This window comes from Salvelinus namaycush, chromosome 25 (genome assembly GCF_016432855.1).
Source record: "Salvelinus namaycush isolate Seneca chromosome 25, SaNama_1.0, whole genome shotgun sequence".
In the NCBI taxonomy this organism is placed as follows: domain Eukaryota; kingdom Metazoa; phylum Chordata; class Actinopteri; order Salmoniformes; family Salmonidae; genus Salvelinus; species Salvelinus namaycush.
In genome coordinates, this window is record NC_052331.1 from 27,576,991 (window position 1) to 27,601,292 (window position 24,302).

A 24,302-nucleotide genomic window follows, 5' to 3' on the forward strand; every position below is an offset into this window, starting at 1 on the left:
TACGTCAGCTGATATCTCAAAGTGCTGTACAGAAACCCAGCCTAAAACCCCAAACAGCAAGCAATGCAGGTGTAGAAGCACGGTGGCTAGGAAAAACTCTCTAGAAAGGCCAAAACCTAGGAAGAAACCTAGAGAGGAACCAGGCTATGAGGGGTGGCCAGTCCTCTTCTGGCTGTGCCGGGTGGAGATTATAACAGAATATGGCCAAGATATTCAAATGTTCATAAATGACCAGCATGGTGAAATAATAATAATCACAGTAGTTGTCGAGGGTGCAGCAAGTCAGCACCTCAGGAGTAAATGTCAGTTGGCTTTTCATAGCCGATCATTAAGAGTATCTCTACCGCTCCTGCGGTCTCTAGAGAGTTGAAAACAGCAGCTCTGGGACAGGTAGCACGTCCGGTGAACAGGTCAGGGTTCCATAGCCGCAGGCAGAACAGTTGAAACCGGACAGGGGGTATCAAGTGTCAAAACAACATTGCATTAGGCGGGGCTGTAAAATAAAATCTATTTAGCAGATTTTGACTGGCAATCTAATTGACTGTCAATGATTTTCCTTCTACTGATTTTTTTTCTTAATATCATTATGAGGTTTATGGAGTATGATGACATTTACAATAATGATAATCCATCTCCAATCCCTTTGATGACAGATGACAACAATGATTCAATGCCTCCGGTCTGAAACCAGGAAACTCTCAATTACCTCAAATGTGCCTAAGCACAGACTGCTGTCACAACCCTGATCCCTTTCACAAGAACCAGACTCTTTTTAAATACTAATTTCGAGTGAAAATTATACAAACAAATCTTAACTTACAAATGGGCAACTTTACAAGGCTAAGGGAGGCCTTGTAGAGGGGCACTTACTCTGGCACAGTCCAATCAGTCTTAGGACTATGGCCATTCATACTGTACTCAATACCAGTGTGACTGTTAATGTGCATATATTCTACTCTTTTTCTGCTACTGTATGATTCAATTCCTAGTCGTTTTCTCACTTCCCCCATGTCAGGTTGTTACCACTGCTGCTCTACATACTGTATGGTTGGAAACTTAACGTAATATGTTCAACTTATAATACAGTAGTTATACTGTAATAATAACCAGCAATATACACAGTTAAAAGTCATCAGTGATTGGACCATCTCTAAGTAATCAGAGTATCAAAGTCAATGACACATTTTCTAAACGCTGCTTTACCCACGTATGTTCTGGCTCTAGCCCAACCCATTGGTTTCTGGGACCAATCAGAACGGTTAAAAGTGTTTGCGTTCTAGAAATCGTCTGGGAGGTACTCATCCAGATTCATTGCGGAGAAGAAACTAACATCTTTGGGCGTGGCGTGATTTTTGGCTGGAGCAAGGAATTGGGTAGCCGGGCAACTATGGAAGATCCTCAGTCTATGACCTCTATGGGCTTGGAGAGGCACTTCTTACTGTTGGTTTGTGGCCTTTCTCTCTTTCCCTTTCTGTCTGTTCATGGCTGTCACTCTCCTGCCAGATCATGATAGCACCAAACAAAGTCTTTACACATGGAACACACCTTCAGATGTGTTGGGATTAATGCAGAAGACACACTTCAGTTGAATGCATTTGTGCAACTGACTAGGTATCCCTTTTCCCTTTCATGACCCATAATCACTGTGAGAGACATCTAAACTGAAAGCAATCACATTTTCCAGCTAGTTTGCCAGGGGTGGTGTGCGCACAGTTGCCAAGAACCTTACTTACAGTCCATTGCACTAATTTGGGAAAAAATGGTATTTCCTATTTTTTTCTCTTTTTGACTGGTGACACATCCATTCTAACTTGAAGGCTGACAGTGATTGTGCAGCTAGCAACTATTCTTGGCTTCAAAACATTCACTATCAGTTTTTCACATAGCCAGAACTACCCAGCATTAGCTAAAAGCTGACACAAGTAAACATTGACTAAATTGTAAATGTAAAGCTAACTTGCTACTAGACAAGAGAAAGCGTATAGTTGCTCACGTTTGTTCTACATATCAAAGTTTATTTACATTCATACATTTTTTACTCAAACTTTCTTTGTTGTTGCCAACAACAATTACTTTTCCCAGTGTTATGTGTGATGTTGGTGGTGCTGCTGCACAGTGCTTTTTCTCTCACTAACACACTACTTGTAACAACCAAGAGTGAGAAGGAATCAGTCATGGGGCAGGGGAAGTGACTCACATTCCAGCAGCAGAGCCCTTTTCAAAATAAAAGTCCCTCAACACATCTGGCGACACATTTTTCTAAATAAAAGTCTTGCAATGTTTTATATGTTATTTGTATTGGGGGGGACCATTTTACCTGCTTCTAACATAGGGGGGTGGGGGGGCATGTCCCCACTGTCCCTCCTGGCTCATACGCCCTTGGTTACAGTAACTGGGATTAAAGCTGTAGATTCACTTTTCTGGTTCATAGTTTGTGGGATTTTTTTGCAAGAGATATATTGGCAAAGAGAGTCATTGGCACTTGCAAGAGATGCATTGGCAAAATAGAAAAACACAATTAATTACTTACACACATCCCATAAAATAAATCTAATTACATTGAAAAATGAATACATGTAAAATGATTAAAAGGAAAGCTAGTGACAGCTGTATAGTGTATGTACAACATCAATGACATTGCAAGACATTTGGACCTCTTGGTGAAAAGTGTACCTCACTGTTAAACTCATCTCAATTGCTCAAAGGGATGTGACTGTCTAACCCCAATTATTTCTGGCTATGTTGCTGCTGTGCTGACAGACATTGGGCTCTATTCAATCAGAACCACTTTAGTCGACATGGGTATAGCGGTTGTTTTGGTGGTGTCGGAACTGCGTTTGAGCTGTCAAATCCACAAGTGGCTCCTGGCATTATACCCAAAGTGGACATTCCCACTGGCTGCACGGAGTCGCATTAAGAGAAATCCCATGCAACCTTGTTTACAAGTTAGAACATTGGAATTTGAGATGTAATCTACACCTCGATTAGGCTGATAGAAATCCTCATTATTTAGTTGAATGATTTAGAATTTGAGCGGCATTATTTCTATATAGGGTTAGGATCATTTTCTCGTTCTGACCAAATGTGAGTGGGACGGGTGTGGCTTCGTGACAATGTTCAAGAGAGCAGCTGCTCGTGGACTCCCGAGTGGCGCAGCGGTCTAAGGCTCTGCATCACAGTGCTAGAGGCGTCACTACAGACCCGGGTTCGATCCCAGGCTGTGTCACAGCCGTCGTGACTGGGAGACTCATGAGGTGGCACACAATTGGGCCAGCGTTGTCCGGGTAAGGGGAGGGTTTGGCCGGATGTCCTCTCCTTGTACCGGGCCCGGTGCATGCCCGCTGACTTCGGTCGCCAGTTGTACGGTGTTTCCTCTGACACATTGGTGCGGCTGACTTCCGGGTTGGGCGAACATTGTGTCAAGAAGCAGTGCAGCTGCTCACCAATTTGACAGCTCTAATGCGGTTGACGCTTGATCTGATTGAATCTAGGCCTTTGACTTTTTAAATCTGTATATAATATGTTATTATATGTGGTAGCAGAATGACACTATGTTCTCAAACAAATGTGATTGTTCTGATTTGTGTTTTGTATTTCTAAGTTATGTCCAAGACATAACCTCTTGTCTGCTGCTGTAACCTGGTGTAGAGAGCACCAGTTCAGACTATTGGTTCTCTCACATAGGAAGTGGTCATGAAAAAAAACAAAGGTACTGAAAGCAGAAGTGTTAAACTAATTTGTCTTGCACAGATAGACAGACAGACAGACAGACACACCTGCAGACTGGCATCTATAAGGTAAGGTTTCACTTACTGTATATACTGTATGGTGGTGGGGAAAGTACCCAATTTTCATACTTGAGTAAAAGTAAACATACCTTAATAGAAAATGACTCAAGTAAAAGTTAGTCACCCAGTAAAATACTACTTGTGTAAAAGTATTTGGTGTTAAATATACAGACGGCACCATTTTCTTGTTTTTATTTTATTTACGGATAGTCAGGGGCACACTCCAACACTCAGACATTATTTACATACAAAGCATTTGTGTTTACTGAGTCTGCTCGATCAGAGGCAGTAAGGATGACTTGGGATGTTCTCTTGATGCATGAATTGGAAGATTTTCCTGTCCTGCTAAGGATTTAAAATGTAACGAGTACTTTTGGGTGTCAGGGAAAATGTATGTAGTAAAAAGTACATTATTTTCTTTAGGAATGTAGTGAAGTAAAAGTAAAAGTAGTCAAAAATATAAATGGTAAAGTACAGATACCCCCAAAACTACTTAAGTATTTTTACCTAATTACTTTACACCAATGATGGTGTTACATCATTACAACAGAAAACACACTCAGAGAAGAGTGATTATTCAAATCAAACCAATATAATAGGTGATGACCTTATCTACAACAACATAATAAACATAATCCGAAGTCATCTTAAACTTAGAAAAAGACTAACTAATAAAAATGTATAGGTTTGATTTGTGTTAAAGCTAACCATTATTTTACCAGGTTACTTTGATTTAGTTCTACAGTATTTGATGAGACACAGACACAAAAATATTTTGGTTCAGAATAGTATTTGGCCATACGGCATGCAGACTGGTAGTGAAGTGGTTTTAAAGTGATGCTCCGGAACTTTAGTATAATTTCAGCCAGTAGTTTTGAAAGTGGTGCTCACGAGCTAAAACGGGTCACCCAATTGTGTACTACATCATTCATTTCGCATGATATGTGTTACGTCCCACAAAAAAATACAACAAATTTATTTATTTGTGCAATTCGTACGATATGTTAGGAATACAATTCGTACAATATGTTACGAATTTGTTGTGCTTCTTTAAGGGTTCTCAGATTAAATCAGGCAGGCACTGCTTTCATATGTGAGGAGGGTACAGCTACTGTATGCTACCCACACGACTGAGAAAGGAAAGGAGGTTTTGCTTATTGGCACGTGTGTGTGTTTGTGTGCATGTGGGTGTTTCAATCTCAGTGCCAGTAAAATGATACATGGGGTATATGGGGACAAGTAATTATCAAAGTAGTGGAACAATTATTGTGAGGAAAAAAGACAAATCAAAAAGGTAGATAGTATGGCCATCATTTTTATCCTACATTTTGTGAGACTTATTCATAATCAAAACACCATTCCTTTTAGAAAATAAATGACAAAGTCTATTTGAATTGGCTTACCCAACGTCTCCCATTTACTCCTCAGCGGCACCATGAAAACCAACTGCTCCTTCACCGAGGTAGACCGCCTCATGAAATCACTGGAACTTGCCATCTATGTGCCCATCTTCGTGTGCGGCCTTGTCCTCAACATCCTGGCCCTGGTTGTCTTCTGCTTCCTCCTCCGCAAGTGGACAGAGTCCACCATCTACATGACCAACCTGGCCCTCCTGGACCTCCTTCTCCTCCTCCTGCTCCCCTTCAAGATGCACGCCACCATCCACCACTGGGAGGCCCACCACCGCTTCCTTTGCTCCTTCCTGGAGAGCCTGTACTTTGTGGGCATGTATGGCAGCATCTACACCATTGCCTGCATAGCCATGGACCGCTGGGTGGCCATATGCCACCCCTTCCGCGCCAAGCAGCTCCGCTCCCGCCGGGCCGCTCTGGGGATCTGCATCCTGGTCTGGGTGGTGGTGCTGGGGGGCACCTCACCCATCTACTCGTTCCGCACGGCGGGAAATGGGTCCTTCCACTGCTTCCACGGCTTCTCGGAGAAGGGCTGGCGCCCAGATGTGATCAGCTGCCTCTTGGGCTTTGGGTTTGTGGGGCCGGCCCTGGTGCTGGTGGTGTGTTCGGCCCAGAGCATCCGGACGCTGAGGCAGTCCGACAAAGAGAGCCATAAGAACAGAGCCTGTGTGAGGATCATCTACAGCAGTCTCTGTGCCTTCCTGGTCCCCTTCACGCCTAGCCACCTGGGCATCCTGCTGCAGTTCCTGGTGAGTTAATTATAAACAGGCCCGGCTCCAGGATGACATGCCTGAGTGGGCATTTTAAATCCATGGGGGGGAACAACTAGTATTGTTTTAGAGCCCTAATACCACAAGGTAGATTGGTCCTACTACTGTTCACATGTAGCTGTACACATCAACAAGCATTGCTTTATATAATAACACAAGAAAGATACGCCCCACTACAACATGTGTATCCGAAATGCAGCCAAGCTCCAGTAGGCCTAGGCTACACATAACTTGCACCTACCAACACACACAGATCAGCTCAACAGGCTGAGCACCACTAACTTATCAAAGATTCTTACAGGCTTCATAACTTAAACTTCAATAATTACAACTATAGGCTACATTTCTGTCGAATTTGTGACAGTACGCTACGCAATGAGCATAACCAAGCCGCTACTTCTCTAGAGTTTCAGAAAAGCTAACTAAATAAAACAAAGTGTATATTCTATAGTCATAGCTGATGTGAAATGTCCTACATGACAGTAGCTAATTTGAATCTGCCGTGAATAAGAGTAAATGCCATTCCGAAAGCAACACACACAAACACGCTATAGCAAATCAAATCAAATCAAATGTTATTGGTTGCATACACATATTTAGCAGATGTTATTGCAGTGGTAGCGAAATGCTTGTGTTCCTAGCTCCAACAGTGCAGTATTATCTAACAATACACAACAATACACATTAATCTAAAAAGTAAAATAATGGAATTGAGAAATATAGAAATATTAGGACGAGCAATGTCGGAGTCAAGAGTATAAATATATATATCATTTATATATATGTGTGTGATAGGATGTATAGACATTATGGAAAGTATATGGCTAGAATATGTACTATATCTGAAGAATATGTAGGATAGAGTAGTATATGTACAGCAATAGTTGAATAGGATGGCATTGACTAGAAAACAGTATATACATATGAAATGGGTAAAACAGTATGTAAACATTATTAAAGTGACCAGTGTTCCATTATTAAAGTCAGTGGTGTGAAGTACTGAAGTAAAAATACTTTAAAGTACTACTTAAGTCATTTTTTGGGATATCTGTGCTTTACTACATATTTTTTTTGACAACTTTTACTTTCACTTCACTACATTCCTTAAGAAATAATGTACTGTTTATTCCATACATTTCCCTGACACTCAAAATGACTCGTTATATTTTGAAGGCATAGCAGGAAAGGAAAATGGTCCAATTCACGCACTTAACAATTGAACATCCCTGGTCATCTCTACTGCCTCTGAAATGGCGGGCTCACTAAACACAAATGCTTTGTATGTAAATAATGTCTGAGTTTTGGAGTGTGCCCCTGGCTATCCGTACAAAAATAACAAATTGAAAATTGTGCCATCTGGTTTGCTTAATATACGGAATTTTAAATGATTTATACTTTTACTTTTGATACTTAAGTATATTTTAGCAATTACATTTACTTTTGATACTTATGTATATTTAAAACCAAATACTTTTAGACTTTTACTCAAGTAGTATTTTACTGGGTTACTTTTACTTGAGTCATTTTCCATTAAGGTATCTTTACTTTTACTTAAGTATGACAATTTGGTACTTTTTCCATCACTGATAAAGTGACTAGTGTTTCATGTCTATGTACATAGGGCAGCAGCCTCTAAGGTGCAGGGTTGAAAAAACGTGTGGTAGCCGGCTAGCAACAGTGAGTAAGTTCAGGGCAGGGTACTGGCTGGAGGCCAGCTAGTGATGCCTATTTAACAGTCTGATAGAAGCTCCATGCAAGACACATTTTCTGATGTATTGCAATGCTTCACTGGTTCAGTCTGAAACTTTGCATATACACTGCTGCCATCTAGTGGCCAAAATCTAAATTGCGCCTAAACTGCAATATTATATTATGGCCTTTCCCTTGCATTTCAAAGATGAAAAAATAAATAAAAATATGCATGTTTTTTGTTTGTATTATCTTTTACCAGATCTAATGTGTTATATTCTCCTACATTAATTTCACATTTCAAAGTGTTTCCTTTCAAATGGTATCAAGAGTCAATCACCACCTTCCGGAGACACCTGAAACCCCACCTCTTTAAGGAATACCTAGGATAGGATAAAGTAATCCTTCTACCACTCTCATGTCATTTTCGCAACAAAGTCTGTTCCTTTTCTTCGTTTTTATGTCCAGCATCCTCGAAAAGGATTGCTCGCAAAGATATGTTGTAACAAACGGTATGAAAATCTCCAGAGCTTTCTTAGCAATAACAGGGTACGTTACCATTTGTTGACACCAAAACGTTGAAAGCGTTGTTGTTCTGAAGAGTTGCTGTTGAACCTGACTCTGCTGAATTTCAATGATTTCATCGAGGTATTCATCATTGACATCTGTTGTCTCAACACTAAACGTGAACGGCTGTCTCACCCATGCTGGATATGACTCTCTTGTAGGGAAGTATCCGTCGAGAGACTTTGCAAGCTCATCTAAGTGCGTGGCAATTGCTTGCTTCAGTTCCGCGGGTACAGAAATGTCTCCGATTCCAGATACATCTTCGATCTTACTTACACAGTCGTCCAGCAGGGGAAAGTTTGCGAAGTTATCGTTCTCTGTTCGTCGTTTCCATAACGGTAGCTTTTTTTGAAAAGCCTTCAGGTTTTCCTCCGCTTCGATGATGTTGACTCCACCGCCCTGCATCTTTTGATTGAGATGATTGAGAGCTGCGAAGATATCAGCCATGTACGCGAAAATGAGAATGAACTCAGAATTTTTGAAGCAATCTGCATGAAAATGTTGGTGCTCTTGCAAAAACAGGGCTAATTCCACACGCACGGCAAAAACACGATTCAGCACCTGTCCCCGGGATAACCACCGAACGTTAGAATGGTACAGAAGTACCTCGAATTCAGAGCCCATTTCTTTACACAGCTCACTGAAGATGCGGTGCCTCAGAGCACTAGTTCGCACATAGTTCACGCATTCCACTACAATTTTTAATACTTCTGCCAGTTTTGGAGGCAAGGTTTTTGTTGCCAACGCATGCCTGTGCAGAACACAATGCGTAACAATGATGTGTGGTGCATCGGCTTTCACTAGCGCACCAAAACCAGACTTTCTTCCCAGCATGACTGGAGCTCCGTCCGAACAAACTGCAGAAACCATATCCCACAAAAGATTGTTGTCTTTGAAGAAGTCATCCACAAGTTTCTTCACATCGGCTGCCTTAGTTGTTGTTGTAAAGAGGCTTACAAAATAAAAAATCTTCCTTTATCACGTCGTCTTTCACATAGTGCACGAATACAGCAAGCTGGCTTAGATTGGAAACGTCTGTGGTCTCGTCGAGTTGAAGGCTGAATTTTGCCGGGCTTGAAATCAGATCTGCAACTACTTGAGCCAAGATGTCTTTGCTCATGTCCTCTATTCTGTCGCTGATGGTGTCATTTGAAAGAGGAATTTGGGATAACTTAACTTCAGCCTCTTTTCCCAGCATGATATTCGCCATCTTCAACACAGCTGGTTTTCTGAGTGTTTCACCAATGGTGTGTGGTTTGCCCTGCTTTGCGATCAGGTAAGCAACTTCGTACGATGCTGTGAGGATCGGTTTGTTGATGGGTACAAAGCCGAGAACAGGCAGAGTAGCCTTTTCATCGAATCTGGCTCTCTTCACCTTGAATTCAGCGAGCGTTGTGTTCTTGTATTTTCCATCTCCATGCAGCTTAAGGAAGTGTTCTCTTAGTTGTGCTGGTGCTAGACTAGAATTGCTCAACTCGGCATTGCAAATCATGCAGTTAGGACGCTGACTCCCATCACGTTCCGTTATACATGTGAATCCATATTGTACATATTCGTCCGACCACTTTTTTTTTTTGCTCGACATAGTAAGTATGAAGGGATTAAAATACTAAGAAAGAAATCACAAGACGTACCATCACGACAGTCACAAGTCGACTACTGAGCGCACCAAATTCCCTGCAGCACAGATAGGCCAAGCGATGTAGCGTGATCACCTGCAGCCAATGATGGCCAAGCGGGGCGTGTCATCACGAATCATATGAGTCGGATGTGTGTCTTGACCTCCGCCGAACCCCTGAGACTGACTCACCGAACCCCTGGGGTTCGATCGAACCCAGGTTAAGAACCACTGCGTTAGATTCACTGCCAATGTCAACGTCACCTCAGAGCACAATCAATAGGCTACATTGGTTATTGCCTGTAATCTTGCCATAAGAAAGAATTCCCCTCGACCATCGCCACAAATTGTGGAAAATAAACATTCTTTCCCATTGACCCCATTGTAAAAGAGCTAACTTCGTTGTAACATGTATGTTATACAGAAATAACAAAAACGGCAGAAAAGCTGCTGTGTTGTTCAATGTACATGTAACCAGGTCAAAATCGCAACCTACGGTTTGCAATTATCACATGTAGGCAAATAGAACCTGGGAGAAAAGCCCTATGGCTTCAGGCTATTTGCAGCTATGTGTGTGGAATAGTATAGTCCGTTTGTAACTCCACTCACTACTTGTAGCTGTATAGTCCATTTGATTGTGTTGTTGGGCACTCACTCACGTGGCTCCTAGCAGCGTCATGAGAAGGGGCATGAGGGATGCCCTACAATTTTACGTTTTTCTAAGTAATGAGAACACTCGGGAGCAGGCAATGTTGAAAAGTAATCTTTAGACATGTTTATAACTGCCTAAAACAAGCAGAAAACACGAAATTTGCATTTGAAAAAGCTGTTTGAGTGACCAAGCCAGAACCCGGATGTGAACCTGATCAAACACCTCTGGAGAGACCTGAAAATAGCTGTGCAGCGACGCTCCTCATCCAACCTGACAGAGCTTGAGAGGATCTGCACAGACGAATGGAAGAAACTCCCCCAATACAGGTTTGGCAAGCTTGTAGCGTCATACCCAAGAAGACTCGAGGCTGTAATCACTTCCAAAGGTGCTCCAACAAAGTACTGAGTAAAGGGTCTGAGTACTTATGTAAATGGGACATTTCTGTTTTTAGATTTAGAAAATTAGCAACATTTTCTAAACCTGTTTTTGCTTTGTCATTATGGGGTATTGTGTGTAGATTGATGAGGGGAAAAAACTATTGAATCACTTTTAGTATAAGGCTGTAAATACTTTCTTGAGGTTATCTTATGTGCATTAATATGTCTGGGACAACTTATTTTTCCCTGACCATGTGACTTGACCAGGAAAAACTCTAAGCCTTAAAGGAATACCTCTATCTCCTCCAAGGTACGTCAAGACGTGATCCAGGACTGCATGGCCAAGACGAATATCAGCCTGTTCCTGCAGGTGGCCATGAGTCTGGCCAACATCACGTGTTGTCTGGACGCTCTGTGTTACTACTTCATCACCAGGGAAGTGAGGACCTCCAAGCAGACCTTCACCATCAGGAGGTCCAGGTCCAGCAGCCAGAGAAGAGCCACCACCAGCACCTCAGAGCTCTGACAAGACCAATGGAGGGACAAACACTGAGCAGAACTGGTTTAAATTATGTTTCAACCCGTTTTGCCCACTGGGAAATTACTGTGTGTGTGAAATCTTACTAGCTGTGTGAAAAATTCTGCCACTGTTTGAGGACAATGGATGTTGAGTAGGAAATAGGAGTATTTATTATTGAAAACCTACGCATTTTGGCCCAATTTTTCCTTTTGACCTTCTGCAGCCTTACCTCGGACAAGAGTTAACCCTATGAGACCAGATATTTTAATATATTTAACTTTCACTATATTTCACTGCTTCGCTTAAGTAAAAAGTTTTCAACTTCTTTGACTACCACAAAATACTTTTAAAGAGCTGAAGCAATTCAAACAAAACATTTTCTTGGAAATGTTCCATTTGATTACAATTGTTTGTGCCTTGTGCAATGCCATCTATATGTGTACTGTATGTTCTGACAAGGGACTCATGAGACTTTGTCATCAGATGAGTGATGTGGGCTAAGACAGCACACCACTAGTTTCAACTGAAGGCATATGGAGAAAACCTAATTTGTCTGTGTGTATGCTGAATGTCGCTGTGGTTACGATAAAACACATGTACACAAACTATGCCTTCAGAAAGTATTCACACCCCTTGACTTTTTCAAAATGTTGTTCTGTTACAGACTGCATTTAAAATCGATTAAATTGCGTTTTTTGTGACACTGACAAAAACAAAATACCCCATAATGTCAAAGTGGACTTACATTTTAACAAATTAATAAATCATTTAAATCTGAAATGTCTTGAGTCAGTAAGTATTCAACCCCTTTGTTATGGCAAACCTAAATAAGTTCAGGAGTAAAAATGTGCTTAACAAGTCACATAATAAGTTGCATGGACTCACTCTGTGTGCAATAATAGCGTTTAACCAGATTTTTTTAATGACTACCTCATCATTGTACCCCACACATAAAATGATCTGTAAGGTCCCTCAGTCGAGCAGTGAATTTCTAACACAGATTCAACCACAAAGACCAAGGAGATTTTCCAATGCCTCGCAAAGAAGAGCACCTATTGGTAGAATGGTAAAAATAAAAAAGGCAGACATTGAATATCCCTTTGAGCATGGTGAAGTTATTAATTACTTAGAAGGGTGTATATATACACCCAGTCACTACAAAGATACAGGCGTCCTTCCTAACTCAGTTACAGAGGTTAATGGCTGTGATAGGAGAAAACTGAAGATGGATCAACAACATTGCAGTTACTCCACAATACTAACCTAAATTACAGAGTTAAAATAAGGGAGTCTGTACAGAATTAACATGCATCCTAGGCAGCAGCTACTCTTCCTGGGGTCCAGCAAAATTAAGGCAGTTATACAATTTTAAAAACATTACAATACATTCATTACAGAATTCACAACACACTAAGTGTGTGCCCTCAGGCCCATGCTCCACTACCACATATCTACATCACAAAATCCATGTGTACGTTTGTGTATAGTGTGTTTGTTATCATGTGTGTGTATGCATGTGTCTCTGCCTATGTTTGTGTTGCTTCACAGTCCCCGCTGTTCTATTAGGTGTATTTTTATCTGTTTTTTAAATCTGATTCTAGTGCTTGCGCCAGTTACCTGATGTGGAATAGTTTCATATAGTCATGGCTCTATGTAGTACTGTGCGCCTCCCATAGTCTGTTCTGGACTTGGGGACTGTAAAGAGGCCTCTGTTGGCATGTCTTGTGGGGTATGCATGGGTGTCTGAGCTGGGTACTAGTCGTTTACACAGACAGATCGGTGCTTTCAACAAGTCAATACCTCTCACAAGTACAAGTAGTGATGAAGTCAATCTCTCCTTTACTTTGAGCCAGGAGAGATTGCATATTATTCATGTTTGTTCTCTGTGTACATCCAAGGGCCAGCCGTGCTGCCCTGCTCTGAGCCAATTGCAATTGTGGCACCTGACCACACGACTGAACAGTAGTCCAGGTGTGACAAAACTAGAGCCTGTAGGACCTGCCTTGTTGACAGTGCTGTTAAGAAGGAAAAGTACCGCTTTATTATGGACACACTTCTCCCCAGCTTAGCTACTGTTGTATCAATATGTTTTGACCTTGACAGTTTACAATCATGGGTTACTCCAAGCAGTTTAGTCACCTCAACTTGTTCAATTTCCACATTATTTATTACAAGATTTAGTTGAGGTTTATGGTTTAGTGAATGATTTGTCCCAAATCAAATATTTAGGACAAACATATTCTTGCCACCCATTCTGAAACTATCTGCAGCTATTTGTTAAGTGTTGCAGTCATTTCAGTTGCTGTATTAGCTGACGTGTATAGTGTTGAGTCATCAACATAGAGTTGAAGTTGGAAGTTTACATACACTTAGGTTGAAGTCATTAAAACTTGTTTTTCAACCACTCCACAAATGTCTTGTTAACAAACTATAGTTTTGGCAAGTTTTGAAAATTCCAGAAAATCATGTCATGGCTTTAGAAGCTTCTGATAGGCTAATTGACATAATTTGAGTCAATTGGAGGTGTACCTGTGGATGTATTTCAAGGCCTACCTTCAAAATCAGTGCCTCTTTGCTTGACATCATGGGAAAATCAAAAGAAATCAGCCAAGACCTCAGAAAAACAATTGTAGACCTCCACAAGTCTGGTTCATCCTTGGGAGCAATTTCCAAACGCCTGAAGGTACCACGTTCATCTGTACAAACAATAGTATGCAGGTATAAACACCATGGGACCATGCAGCCGTCATAACGCTCAGGAAGGAGACGCGTTCTGTCTCCTAGAGATGAACGTACTTTGGTGCGAAAAGGGCAAATCAATCCCAGAACAAAAGCAAAGGACCTTGTGAAGATGCTGAAGGAAACAGGTACAAAAGTATCTATATCCACAGTAAAACGAGTCCTATATCGACATAACCTGCAAGGCCTCTCAGCAAGGAAGAAGCCACTGCTTCAAAACCACCATAAAAAGCCAGACTACGGTTTGCAACTGCACATGGGGAAAAATATTGTACTTTTTGGAGAAGTGTACTTTGGTCTGATGAAACAAATATAGAACTGTTTGGCCATAATGACCATTGTTATGTTTGGAGGAAAAAGGGGGAGGCTTGCAAGCCGAAGAACACCCTCCCAACCGTGAAGCACGGGGGTGGCAGCATCATATTGTGGGGGCGCTTTGCTGCAGGAGGGACTGGTGCACTTCACAAAATAGGTAGCATCATGAGGTAGGAAAATGATGTGGATATATTGAAGCAACATCTCAAGACATCAGTCAGGAAGTTAAAGCTTGTTCGCAAATGGGTCTTCAAAATGGACAATGACCCCAAGCATACTTCCAAAGTTGTGGCAGAATGGCTTATGGATAACAAAGTCAAGGTATTGAAGTGGCCATCACAAAGCCCTGACCTCAATCCTATAGAAAATGTGTGAGCAGAACTGAAAAAGCTTGTGCAAGCAAAGAGGCCTAAAAACCTGACTCAGTTACACCAGCTCTGTCAGGAGGAATGGGCCAACATTCACCCAACTTATTGTGGGAAGCTTGTGGAAGGCTACCCGAAACATTTGACCCAAGTTAAACAATTTAAAGGCAATGCTACCAAATACTAATTGAGTGTACGTAAACTTGTGATGAAATAAATAAAAGCTGAAATAAATATTCTCTCTACTTTTATTCTGACATTTCACATTCTTAAAATAAAGTGGTGATCCTAACTGACCTAGACAGGGATTTTTACTTGGATTAAATGTCAGGAATTGTGAAAACTGAGTTTAAATGTATTTGGCTAAGGTGAATGTAAACTTCCGACTTCAACTGTATGTTGTCACGTTCTGACCATAGTTCTTGTGTGTTTTGCTTGTTTTAGTGTTGGTCAGGACGTGAGCTGGGTGGGCATTCTATGTTGTGTGTCTAGTTTGTCTGTTTGGCCTAATATGGTTCTCAATCAGAGGCAGGTGTTTTGTGTTGTCTCTGATTGGGAATCATATATAGGTGGCTTGTTTTGTGTTGGGGTTTATGGGTGGTTGTTTCCTGTTGTCGTGTCTTTGGCTATGCCAGATTAATTGCTATGACATGCTATTCTATAAAATAATTTCTCCGTAATTAATATTACCTGATTGAACTAATCATGTAAATATAATTAACTAGAGAGGGACACCACGAAATAATATTTATAGAGCTGTTATCTTCCGAATAAACTCTTAAAGATTTAGTAATATTTTACATCCATAGCAGTCACATTAATCGTCATTTTATTCAGACTCATCTGAAAGTGGTAAATCCTTGGTTATCTGCAAGAATCCTGGCTAACAAATTGAATCAGCAATACAAAATTGGGTTTAATTATTTATTTACTAAATACCTAACTAATCACACAGAATCACACATACACAATTAAATCATAACTTGATTACAAAGTGCCGTCATAAAGGAAAACGTCCCTAGCGGGCAGAATAGATATGACAGCTTGTTACACAAAGAAAAGGGGCGGGATTTTAGTGAAAGAGCGGGAGACTGGAACATAGGCGAAGCTGTACCATCGTAAATACAGTATCTTATGCATTCTAAATTACCGCCCATTTAGAAAAGGAAAATGCAATAAATATTTACTCTGAGCTGCGCTTCAGTAGGTTGGTGGTAGATGGAAGACCGTCTTGCCAAACCGAGTCCTCTGTCCTTTGAAGAATGTCTCTGGTGGTCACTGGATACGTTGGAGTAACGTCGATGTGTAGTAGACGGGATACTCTGACTCTCCTTCCTAACCTGCGTTTGTAGCAGCTGTTGCTAACTCAACGGCTAGGAGGTATCACTTCTGTAGTGAATACGAGTTCAAAGTTCATACCATTTAGAACCAAAGTCCATGCTGATGTTGGCTTAGTTCTGTAGTTATTATCTGAACCATTCTGACATCGGATCGTCATCCTAAATGTACCCGGAACAGGAAGTTATATTTTTGTCAATGGCTTTTATAGTGGAGGGAGAGGGGTGTGTCTGAAAAGTTTGTAACCCATGTCTCTTCACAGGGGCGGGCCACTGGTTGAGCAGAGGCCAAACTTATGAAAACCCAAATCTCTCATTTGGAAGCTAAAATTACATTTCATCTCTTCACAAATAATTTCATATTCAAACATTTGAATTAAACAACAATTCCATGTGAATCCGATACCTCTGACGTTTAGACTTTCCACAGTAGAGTTTGTCATTCTATCATTGATGAGAATGTGTCAGAGGGCAACCGAACTGACATAATATACCTTAAGTACCACCGCATATGTTCAGTTGGTCGGATTACCAGAATATAGTTCATTTCCCCCAACTTCTGATGTTCCCAGAATCTCTATGTTAACCAATGGGTTTTCTTATGTCACATCAGTTATAGTAGGGAGAGGGAAAAAGGGGGAAAGAGGTATTTATGACTGTCATAAACCTACCCCCAGGCCAACGTCATGACACTGTCTTTGTGTTTTCTCTGCACCAGATAGGGCTGTATCGGTTTGCCACATTTGTTATTTTGTATTCGTTGTAAGTGTTCACTGTTTATCGTTTTATTAAACATGTTGAGCACTGGCTACGCTGCGTGTTGGTCCAATCCCTGTTACACCCTCTCTTCTCGTGAAGAGGAGGAAGGCTGCCGTTACATATGTACTGTATAGGAAGGATAGGATTGCAAAAGATATGTGACTGGATGAACATTGACCCCAACCCTGCTAAATTGTATACAAAGCCTGTACATTATTGTTTTAGCATTAATTTACGCTCTTGTGATAATTCATGACTGCTTTGTTAGACAACAATCCAAAGAGAAGTCCACCTATTATTAAAACCTATATTAGACTGTTATATAACAGCAACCTTCAAACGTATGTTACTGACTGCCAAAATCAGTGTTGTTATGTCATTAGATGAAATGATGTTTGTTATTTTATTCTAACAACATAAGCAGTATTATTTTTCATGTTTTCTTAAAGTGGTTGTTCAAAACAATCCCTATCATCACGTTACATGTACCTTAACCTGGTGTTTTAAAGCTGATAGGATAGGAAGTGTTGTGGAAATTCAACACAGGGACACTAGAAGTCAATATTAAACGAATCACTCTTTATTGTCTGCAAACTGGAGAGGTCACAGTCAAACTTAGATGCATAAAGTACCGGTCTGAAGTGAGCTCTAAAATGGCTTTCCATACATATAGCCTTATATACGGCTGCATAAAAACCTACATAAACAAGATTCATTGGATTGGTTCCTACATGTGACTGGCTCCGTCTCCTATCTTAACTTAAAGAACATATTCTGGGCGTTCTGCCAGATGGTCCTAAGGAAGGGGTCATGATGCCCCCCTCATATCTTTACCAAGCACAGGCAAGAAGCAAGGATTGTTTATGACACCAAAGACAAGATTAACATTTTCAAGGCTATCTCTTCACACAATAACATTTCCTTCACATTTCCTTTACAGTTCTACAAAAATTGTGACTGATGTCTAGCTGAACACTTTGGATCTTGATAATACATGGGCCTAGCCTACAAGAGAAAAATGCACATATTTAGTCTGGCTTTCATGGAAAATCTGTTTTCATCTTCATGGTGTAAAACATAGAATGCAAATAGAACACAGTGGTAAAGCCTTTTGATCAAACCCTTGACCCATTTTCCTTTGAGGCCAGACTACATAGGCTAACTGAGCTTCTATAACCACTCACTTTCCTGTGGGTTACTTTACATAGAGTCAAGCCTTGTTTATCTCTGGTGCTAACATGTCTCCTTCGTTCTGATCTTATTCCCATTCTGATTGTGCCCACATTGTAGCCATTGCATCTACACATGGTCCTCATCGTACTGGTACTCCCTGTATAGAGCGCCATTCTTGTGTATTTTATTTATTCCTGAAGTCCTACTATTTATTTTTTATTTTTCAACTCTGCATTGTTGGGAAGGGCTCTTAAGCAAACATTTCACGGTAAAGTCTACACCAGTTCTATTCGGCCCATGTAACAAATAAAATTTGATTTGATTTTGTAGTTAAATGTGTCTCTTATCTGTCCACTGTTTTCGCATTGTGACCAGATATCCTTGTCACTCCCTGTATGGAAATTATTTGACAGATATTCTTTATTTATTTATTTGAAGACACATATTGATTCCATAAGTCAATGGTGTTACCATTGGTGTCAATGGTGTCAATGATTTAAAAGGGCGGGACAATTATTATTTAAATGGTTTCACTGTCCAGATCAGTCTACACAATGCTTGTCTGACTACCTTTGGAGGTGGTCAGGAAGATCTGATCACAATCAGATCACAATGAGCCTTTAAATCGTCTTCACCTGTGCAAAAATGTGGGGACAAGCAGAATGTGGACAAGATCAGGACAAAGGATGCATGTTAGAATCAGGTATGAACGGGGATTTTGTATTAGTCTCATATAGAACATAAAGAAGAGATTTCAAATCATGCCAAAGATCATATGACCAGGTGTGCTAAGCGTTAGCAGTTTGTACCAGGTGCAAAGTGTGCACCTGTTTTTTTGAGTACGAGATCTACCACCTTTCTAACTGCCTTATTCTTTCTCTTAAAGGCATATTTCATATTTCATATAATTTTTTTTCGGCCTTAATGTTTATTTAATTATATTTTGTACACACAGGTGCAATGCTTAGCTAGCCAATCTGGTCCAGAATCTTTAGGCATTCCCATCTCATCTAGCATTTGGGTTGGGTTGTTGTTTTTTAGCAAACGGTACCTGGATAATGATGAGCAATGTCTTTCAACTGATGGATGGTTGTTGTGAAAACCATTTAATAATTTAGATACTTTTTGCCCACTGCATTTGTCTGTTTACTCAATCTTGGTACAACAATGCAAACCTGTTGCAGGAGTTGCAATTGCAGCAGAACTTTCTGAATCCATCATTTCAGGGCATGAATGTCTACACCAAGTGTATTCAAATCTTACCCCTACATGGTATGAAATATTGATGGTTTTCTGTTCTACCTGATAGTTAATTGCACCCACCTGGTGTCCCAGGTCTAAATCAATCCCTGCCCAGCTAGCAATGAGGAATCGGCCCAGAAGCGGCCCTCTTCCGGGGGGCCGGAACTGATTGAATTGCCTGGAATCAAAATGAATGACTGCCCAGAATCGGCCCAAGTACATCGGGCCGTTTCATTCTACTGGAATTCAGCCGACTTTGTCGGCATCTTACCAGAATCCCCCCAGAAGCGGCCCGATGAAATTTGAAATAAATATATACAAAATTACCTGATTTAGTCATTTAAATATTACTATTATACATTTTATACATACAATTTATACCCCCCACACATTTTTTTAAATATTTATTTATTTATTTTCTACCTTCTTTATATCATATCCAATAGTCTTGTCATCGTTACAACTCCGTTCGGCCTTGGGAGAGGCGAAGGTCGAGAGCCGTGCATCCTACGAAACACAACCCCTCCAAGCCGCACTGCTTCTTGACACAATGCACACTTAACCCGGACGCCAGCCGCACAAAGGTGTCAGAGGAAACGCCGTACACCTGGTGACCGTGTCAGCATGCATGCATGCACCTGGCCCGCCACAGGAGTCACTACAGCGTGATGGAACAAGGACATCCCAGCCAAACCCTCCATAACCCGGACTACGCTGGGCCAATTGTGCGTCGCCTCATGGGTCTCCCGGTCACGGCAGGGCTGGGAATCGAACCAGCATCTGTAGCAAGGCAGTTGGCACTGCAAAGCAGTCTTAGACCGCTGCTCCACTCGGACCATCCACAAAGGTTTTAACGCTTCTCAATTGCCTTGCACAAAGTATCAAAGTACTAAAATACTACTTAAACAGGACTCTTAAAGAATTTAATTAAAATGTTCATTTTATTATCACAGAAACAATGTGATGGAAAAATAAATACATGTTGAAATGTTAATTATATAAAGCAGCCCATGTAATAATCTGCCAGAGAGTCCCAAGTAATACATTTGTGCCAGATAACACACACTGGAATCAGCCCGAGCTCAATCCCCACATCCTAGCCATAAGTGTGGTGAAGGAGGCTGAAGAAATTTGGCTTGTCACCTAAAACCCTCACAAACTTTTACAGATGCACAATTGAGAGCATCCTGTTTGGCTGTATCACCGCCTGGTACGGCAACTGCACCGCCCACAACCGCAAAGCTCTCCAGAGGGTGATGCGGTCTGCACAACTCATCACCGGGGGAAAACTACCTGACCTCCAGGACACCTATAGCACCCAATGTCACAGGAAGGCCAAAAAGATCATCAAGGACAACAACTACCCGAGCCACTGCCTGTTCACCCCGCTACCATCCAGAAGGCGAGGTCGCGGCCGGCTCTGTCGCAGCCGGCCGCGACCGGGAGGTCCGTGGGGCGATGCACAATTGGCCTAGCGTCGTCCGGGTTAGGGAGGGTTTGGCCGGTAGGGATATCCTTGTCTCATCGCGCTCCAGCGACTCCTGTGGCGGGCAGTGCGCGCTAGCCAAGGGGGCCAGGTGCACGGTGTTTCCTCCGACACATTGGTGCGACTGGCTTCCGGGTTGGAGGCGCGCTGTGTTAAGAAGCAGTGCGGCTTGGTTGGGTTGTGCTTCGGAGGACGCATGGCTTTCGACCTTCGTCTCTCCCGAGCCCGTACGGGAGTTGTAGCGATGAGACAAGATAGTAATTACTAGCGATTGGATACCACGAGAAAAGGGGGTAAAATTTATTTAAAAAAAATAATAATAATTGTATTAGTCACATGCGCCGAATACAACAGATGTAGACCTTACAGTGAAATGCTTACTTACCTGTCCCTAACCAATAACGCAGTTTAAGAAAAATACAGAGAAGAATAATAAATAAAAGTAACAAGTAATTAAAGAGCAGCAGTAAAATAACAATAGCGAGACTATATACAGGGGGTACCGTTACAGAGTCAATGTAAGGGGGGGCGCTGGTTAGTTGAGGTAATATGTACATGTAGGTAGAGTTATTAAAGTGACGATGCATAGAGGATAACAACAGAGAGTAGCAGCGGTGTAAAAGGGGGGGTGGGCATTGAAAATAGTCTGGGTAGCCATTTGATTAGATGTTCAGGAGTTTTATGGCTTGGGGGTAGAAGCTGTTAAGAAGCTTCTTGGACCTAGACTTGGCACTCCGGTACCGCTTGCCGTGCGGTAGCAGAGAGAACAGTCTATGACTAGGGTGGCTGGAGTCTTTGACAATTTTTAGGGCCTTCCTCTGACACCGCCTGGTATAGAGGTCCTGGATGCTAGAAAGCTTTGCCCCAGTGATGTACTGGGCCGTTCGCACTACCCTCTGTAGTGCCTTGCGGTCAGAGGCCGAAAAGTTGCCATACCAGGCAGGGATACAACCAGTCAGGATGCTCTCGATGGTGCAGCTGTTAAACTTTTGAGGATCTGAGGACCCATGCCAAATCTTTTCAGTCTCCTAAGGGGGAATAGGTTTAGTCGTGCCCTCTTCACGACTGTCTTGGTGTGCTTGGACCATGTTAGTTTGTTGGTGATGTGGACACCAAGGAACTTGAAGCTCTCAACCTGCTCCACAGTCTCCCCGTCAATGAGAATGGGGGCGTGCTCGGTCCTCTTTTTCCTGTAGTCCACAATCATCTACTTTGTCTTGATCACGTTGAGGGAGAGGTTGTTGTCCTGGCACCACACGGTCAGGTCTCTGACCTCCTCCCTATAGGCTGTCTCGTCGTTGTCGGTGCCCAGGCTTACCACTGTTGTGTCATCTGCAAACTTAATGATGGTGTTGGAGTCGTGCCTGGCCGTGCAGTCATAAGTGAACAGGGAGTACAGGAGGGGACTGAGCACACACCCCTGAGGGGCCCCTGTGTTGAGGATCAGCGTGGCAGATGTGCTGTTACCTACCCTTACCACCTGGGGGTGGCTCGTCAGGAAGTCCAGGATCCAGTTGCAGAGGGAGGTGTTTAGTCCCAGGGTTCTTAGCTTATTGATGAGCTTTGAGGGCACTATGGTGTTGAACGCTGAGCTGTAGTCAATGAATAGCATTCTCACATAGGTATTCCTTTTGTGCAGGTGTGAAAGGGCAGTGTGGAGTGCAATAGAGATTGCATCATCTGTGGATCTGTTGGGACGGTTGCAAATTATAGTGGGTCTAGGGTTTCTGGGATAATGGTGTTGATGTATGCCATGACCAGCCTTTCAAAGCACTTCATGGCTAAAGGTGTGAGTGCTACGGGTCGGTAGTCATTTAGGCAAAATTCTACACATACAAATGTTTTGGAACTAATCATTGATTTGGGCGTTTAACAGACTGTGAAAAACTTTGCTGAAGCACTGATTGAAATGAATGCACTTATATCTGTTCTTCTAAAGAGTCATGATATCCAAAAATGGATGGTGTTAAGCGATAGGTGGGAGGGGTTGAATGGAGCTGAAGGGTGGGACTAATAACAACAAGATAACCAATGTAAAACATACAGAGTCTGTAAAATGTATATAGGTTCAGAAATGTTGTGAAATAGCACAGTTACAAATATAAATCAAACTGGATGGACATCAGAAATAGAGGAAGGACTAAAAACAAACAAAATATAACTGTTGTAAAATATATTATGTCTGTAAAATGTGTAAAGTATGTATAAACTGAAGGTAGAAACCTAAGTGTTATTGTTTATTAGTTTACTCCAATTGTTGGAGGGGTGGTAGGGTTTGCGGGGAATAGTAAAGGTATATTCCAAAAAAAGTGTGTATATGTATTTATGTATATATGTACAGTGGGGCAAAAAAGTATTTAGTCAGCCACCAATTGTGCAAGTTCTCCCAATTAAAAAGATGAGAGAGGCCTGTAATTTTCATCATAGGTACACTTCAACTATGACAGACAAAATGAGAAAAAAAAATCCTGAAAATCACATTGTAGGATTTTTAATGAATTTATTTGCAAATTATGGTGGAAAATAAGTATTTGGTCAATAACAAAAGTTTCTCAATACTTTGTTATATACCCTTTGTTGGCAATGACAGAGGTCAAACGTTTTCTGTAAGTTTTCACAAGGTTTTCACACACTGTTGCTGGTATTTTGGCCCATTCCTCCACAATTGGTGGCTGACTAAATACTTTTTTGCCCCACTGTATGTATATATATGTGTATATGTATGAATGTTTATATATATGTATATGGGTATCTGTATGTATGTATTTCTATAGATATATATATTTACCCCAAAAATATATGGCGGATTAGAAATGATTCAGAAAATTACATTGATGGAAGCAACAATCTATCCGCAATATTAAAGCTGATCCACCCCTTGAAAAAGATTTATGAGAAACTGAACATGACACTGGCTGATAGCTATGCCTCAGTTCTTGCACATTCTTCCACATTTACAGTCTCTTCTGTCTCACAGTTGTCAACAATTTCACAGCTTGAGTACAACTTAGAAGCTGTCATAAACAAGAACTGCTAAAAGAGGAAATGCCTTTATCTTTCAACCTCCAGCTCTGACAGCTGCAGTAGTTCAGCGTCCGTCAGTCTTTTAATCAGTCAGTTAATCGGTCAGTCAGTCCATCCCAGCCCTCCAGAGATGTCCAAAATCACATGCAAAACCACCCACTACAGGTACCCTCTCTGCACTGCATATTTTTCTCTGTGGCCCATTGCAAAATGTGCAGAATAACATGAGGTTAGCTATAAAACTGCAAATGTTTATCTTTGCCCCATGGCAAAACATGTAGAATACTAGGAAGTCAGCTGTTTCCCCCCCCCAAAAAAAATCCCCCAAAATGAATACAAATAATATTTTTGTTTGGGGGGGAGCCTTGCTCAGACCTTGCGGGGGCCCAGAAACTGCGGTACGCCACTGACACTAGAGATGGTGCTAAAAGCATCTTTGTTATTATGAGGCATCATGTGTAGATGGGTG

General features: G+C 41.5%; 1 protein-coding gene across 1 annotated transcript; it reads left to right on the forward strand.

Moving 5' to 3' along the window:
• Positions 1-5,223: 5,223 nt before the first annotated feature.
• LOC120019861 (G-protein coupled receptor 55-like) lies at positions 5,224-12,126 on the forward strand. The gene is made up of 3 exons (XM_038963274.1): positions 5,224-5,949; positions 9,503-9,534; positions 11,162-12,126. Exons 1-3 carry the CDS (start codon positions 5,224-5,226, stop codon positions 11,397-11,399), a joined length of 996 nt encoding a protein of 331 aa, XP_038819202.1. The 3' UTR covers positions 11,400-12,126.
• The last annotated feature ends 12,176 nt before the right edge of the window (positions 12,127-24,302 follow it).

Coding starts and splice junctions, on each gene's coding strand:
- LOC120019861 (XM_038963274.1), top strand. CDS start 5,224: ATGAAAACCAACTGCTCCTTCACCGAGGTAGACCGCCTCATGAAATCA. Junction 5,950..9,502: donor GCATCCTGCTGCAGTTCCTG/GTGAGTTAATTA, acceptor CTTTGCGATCAG/GTAAGCAACTTCGTACGATG. Junction 9,535..11,161: donor GTACGATGCTGTGAGGATCG/GTTTGTTGATGG, acceptor TAAGCCTTAAAG/GAATACCTCTATCTCCTCCA.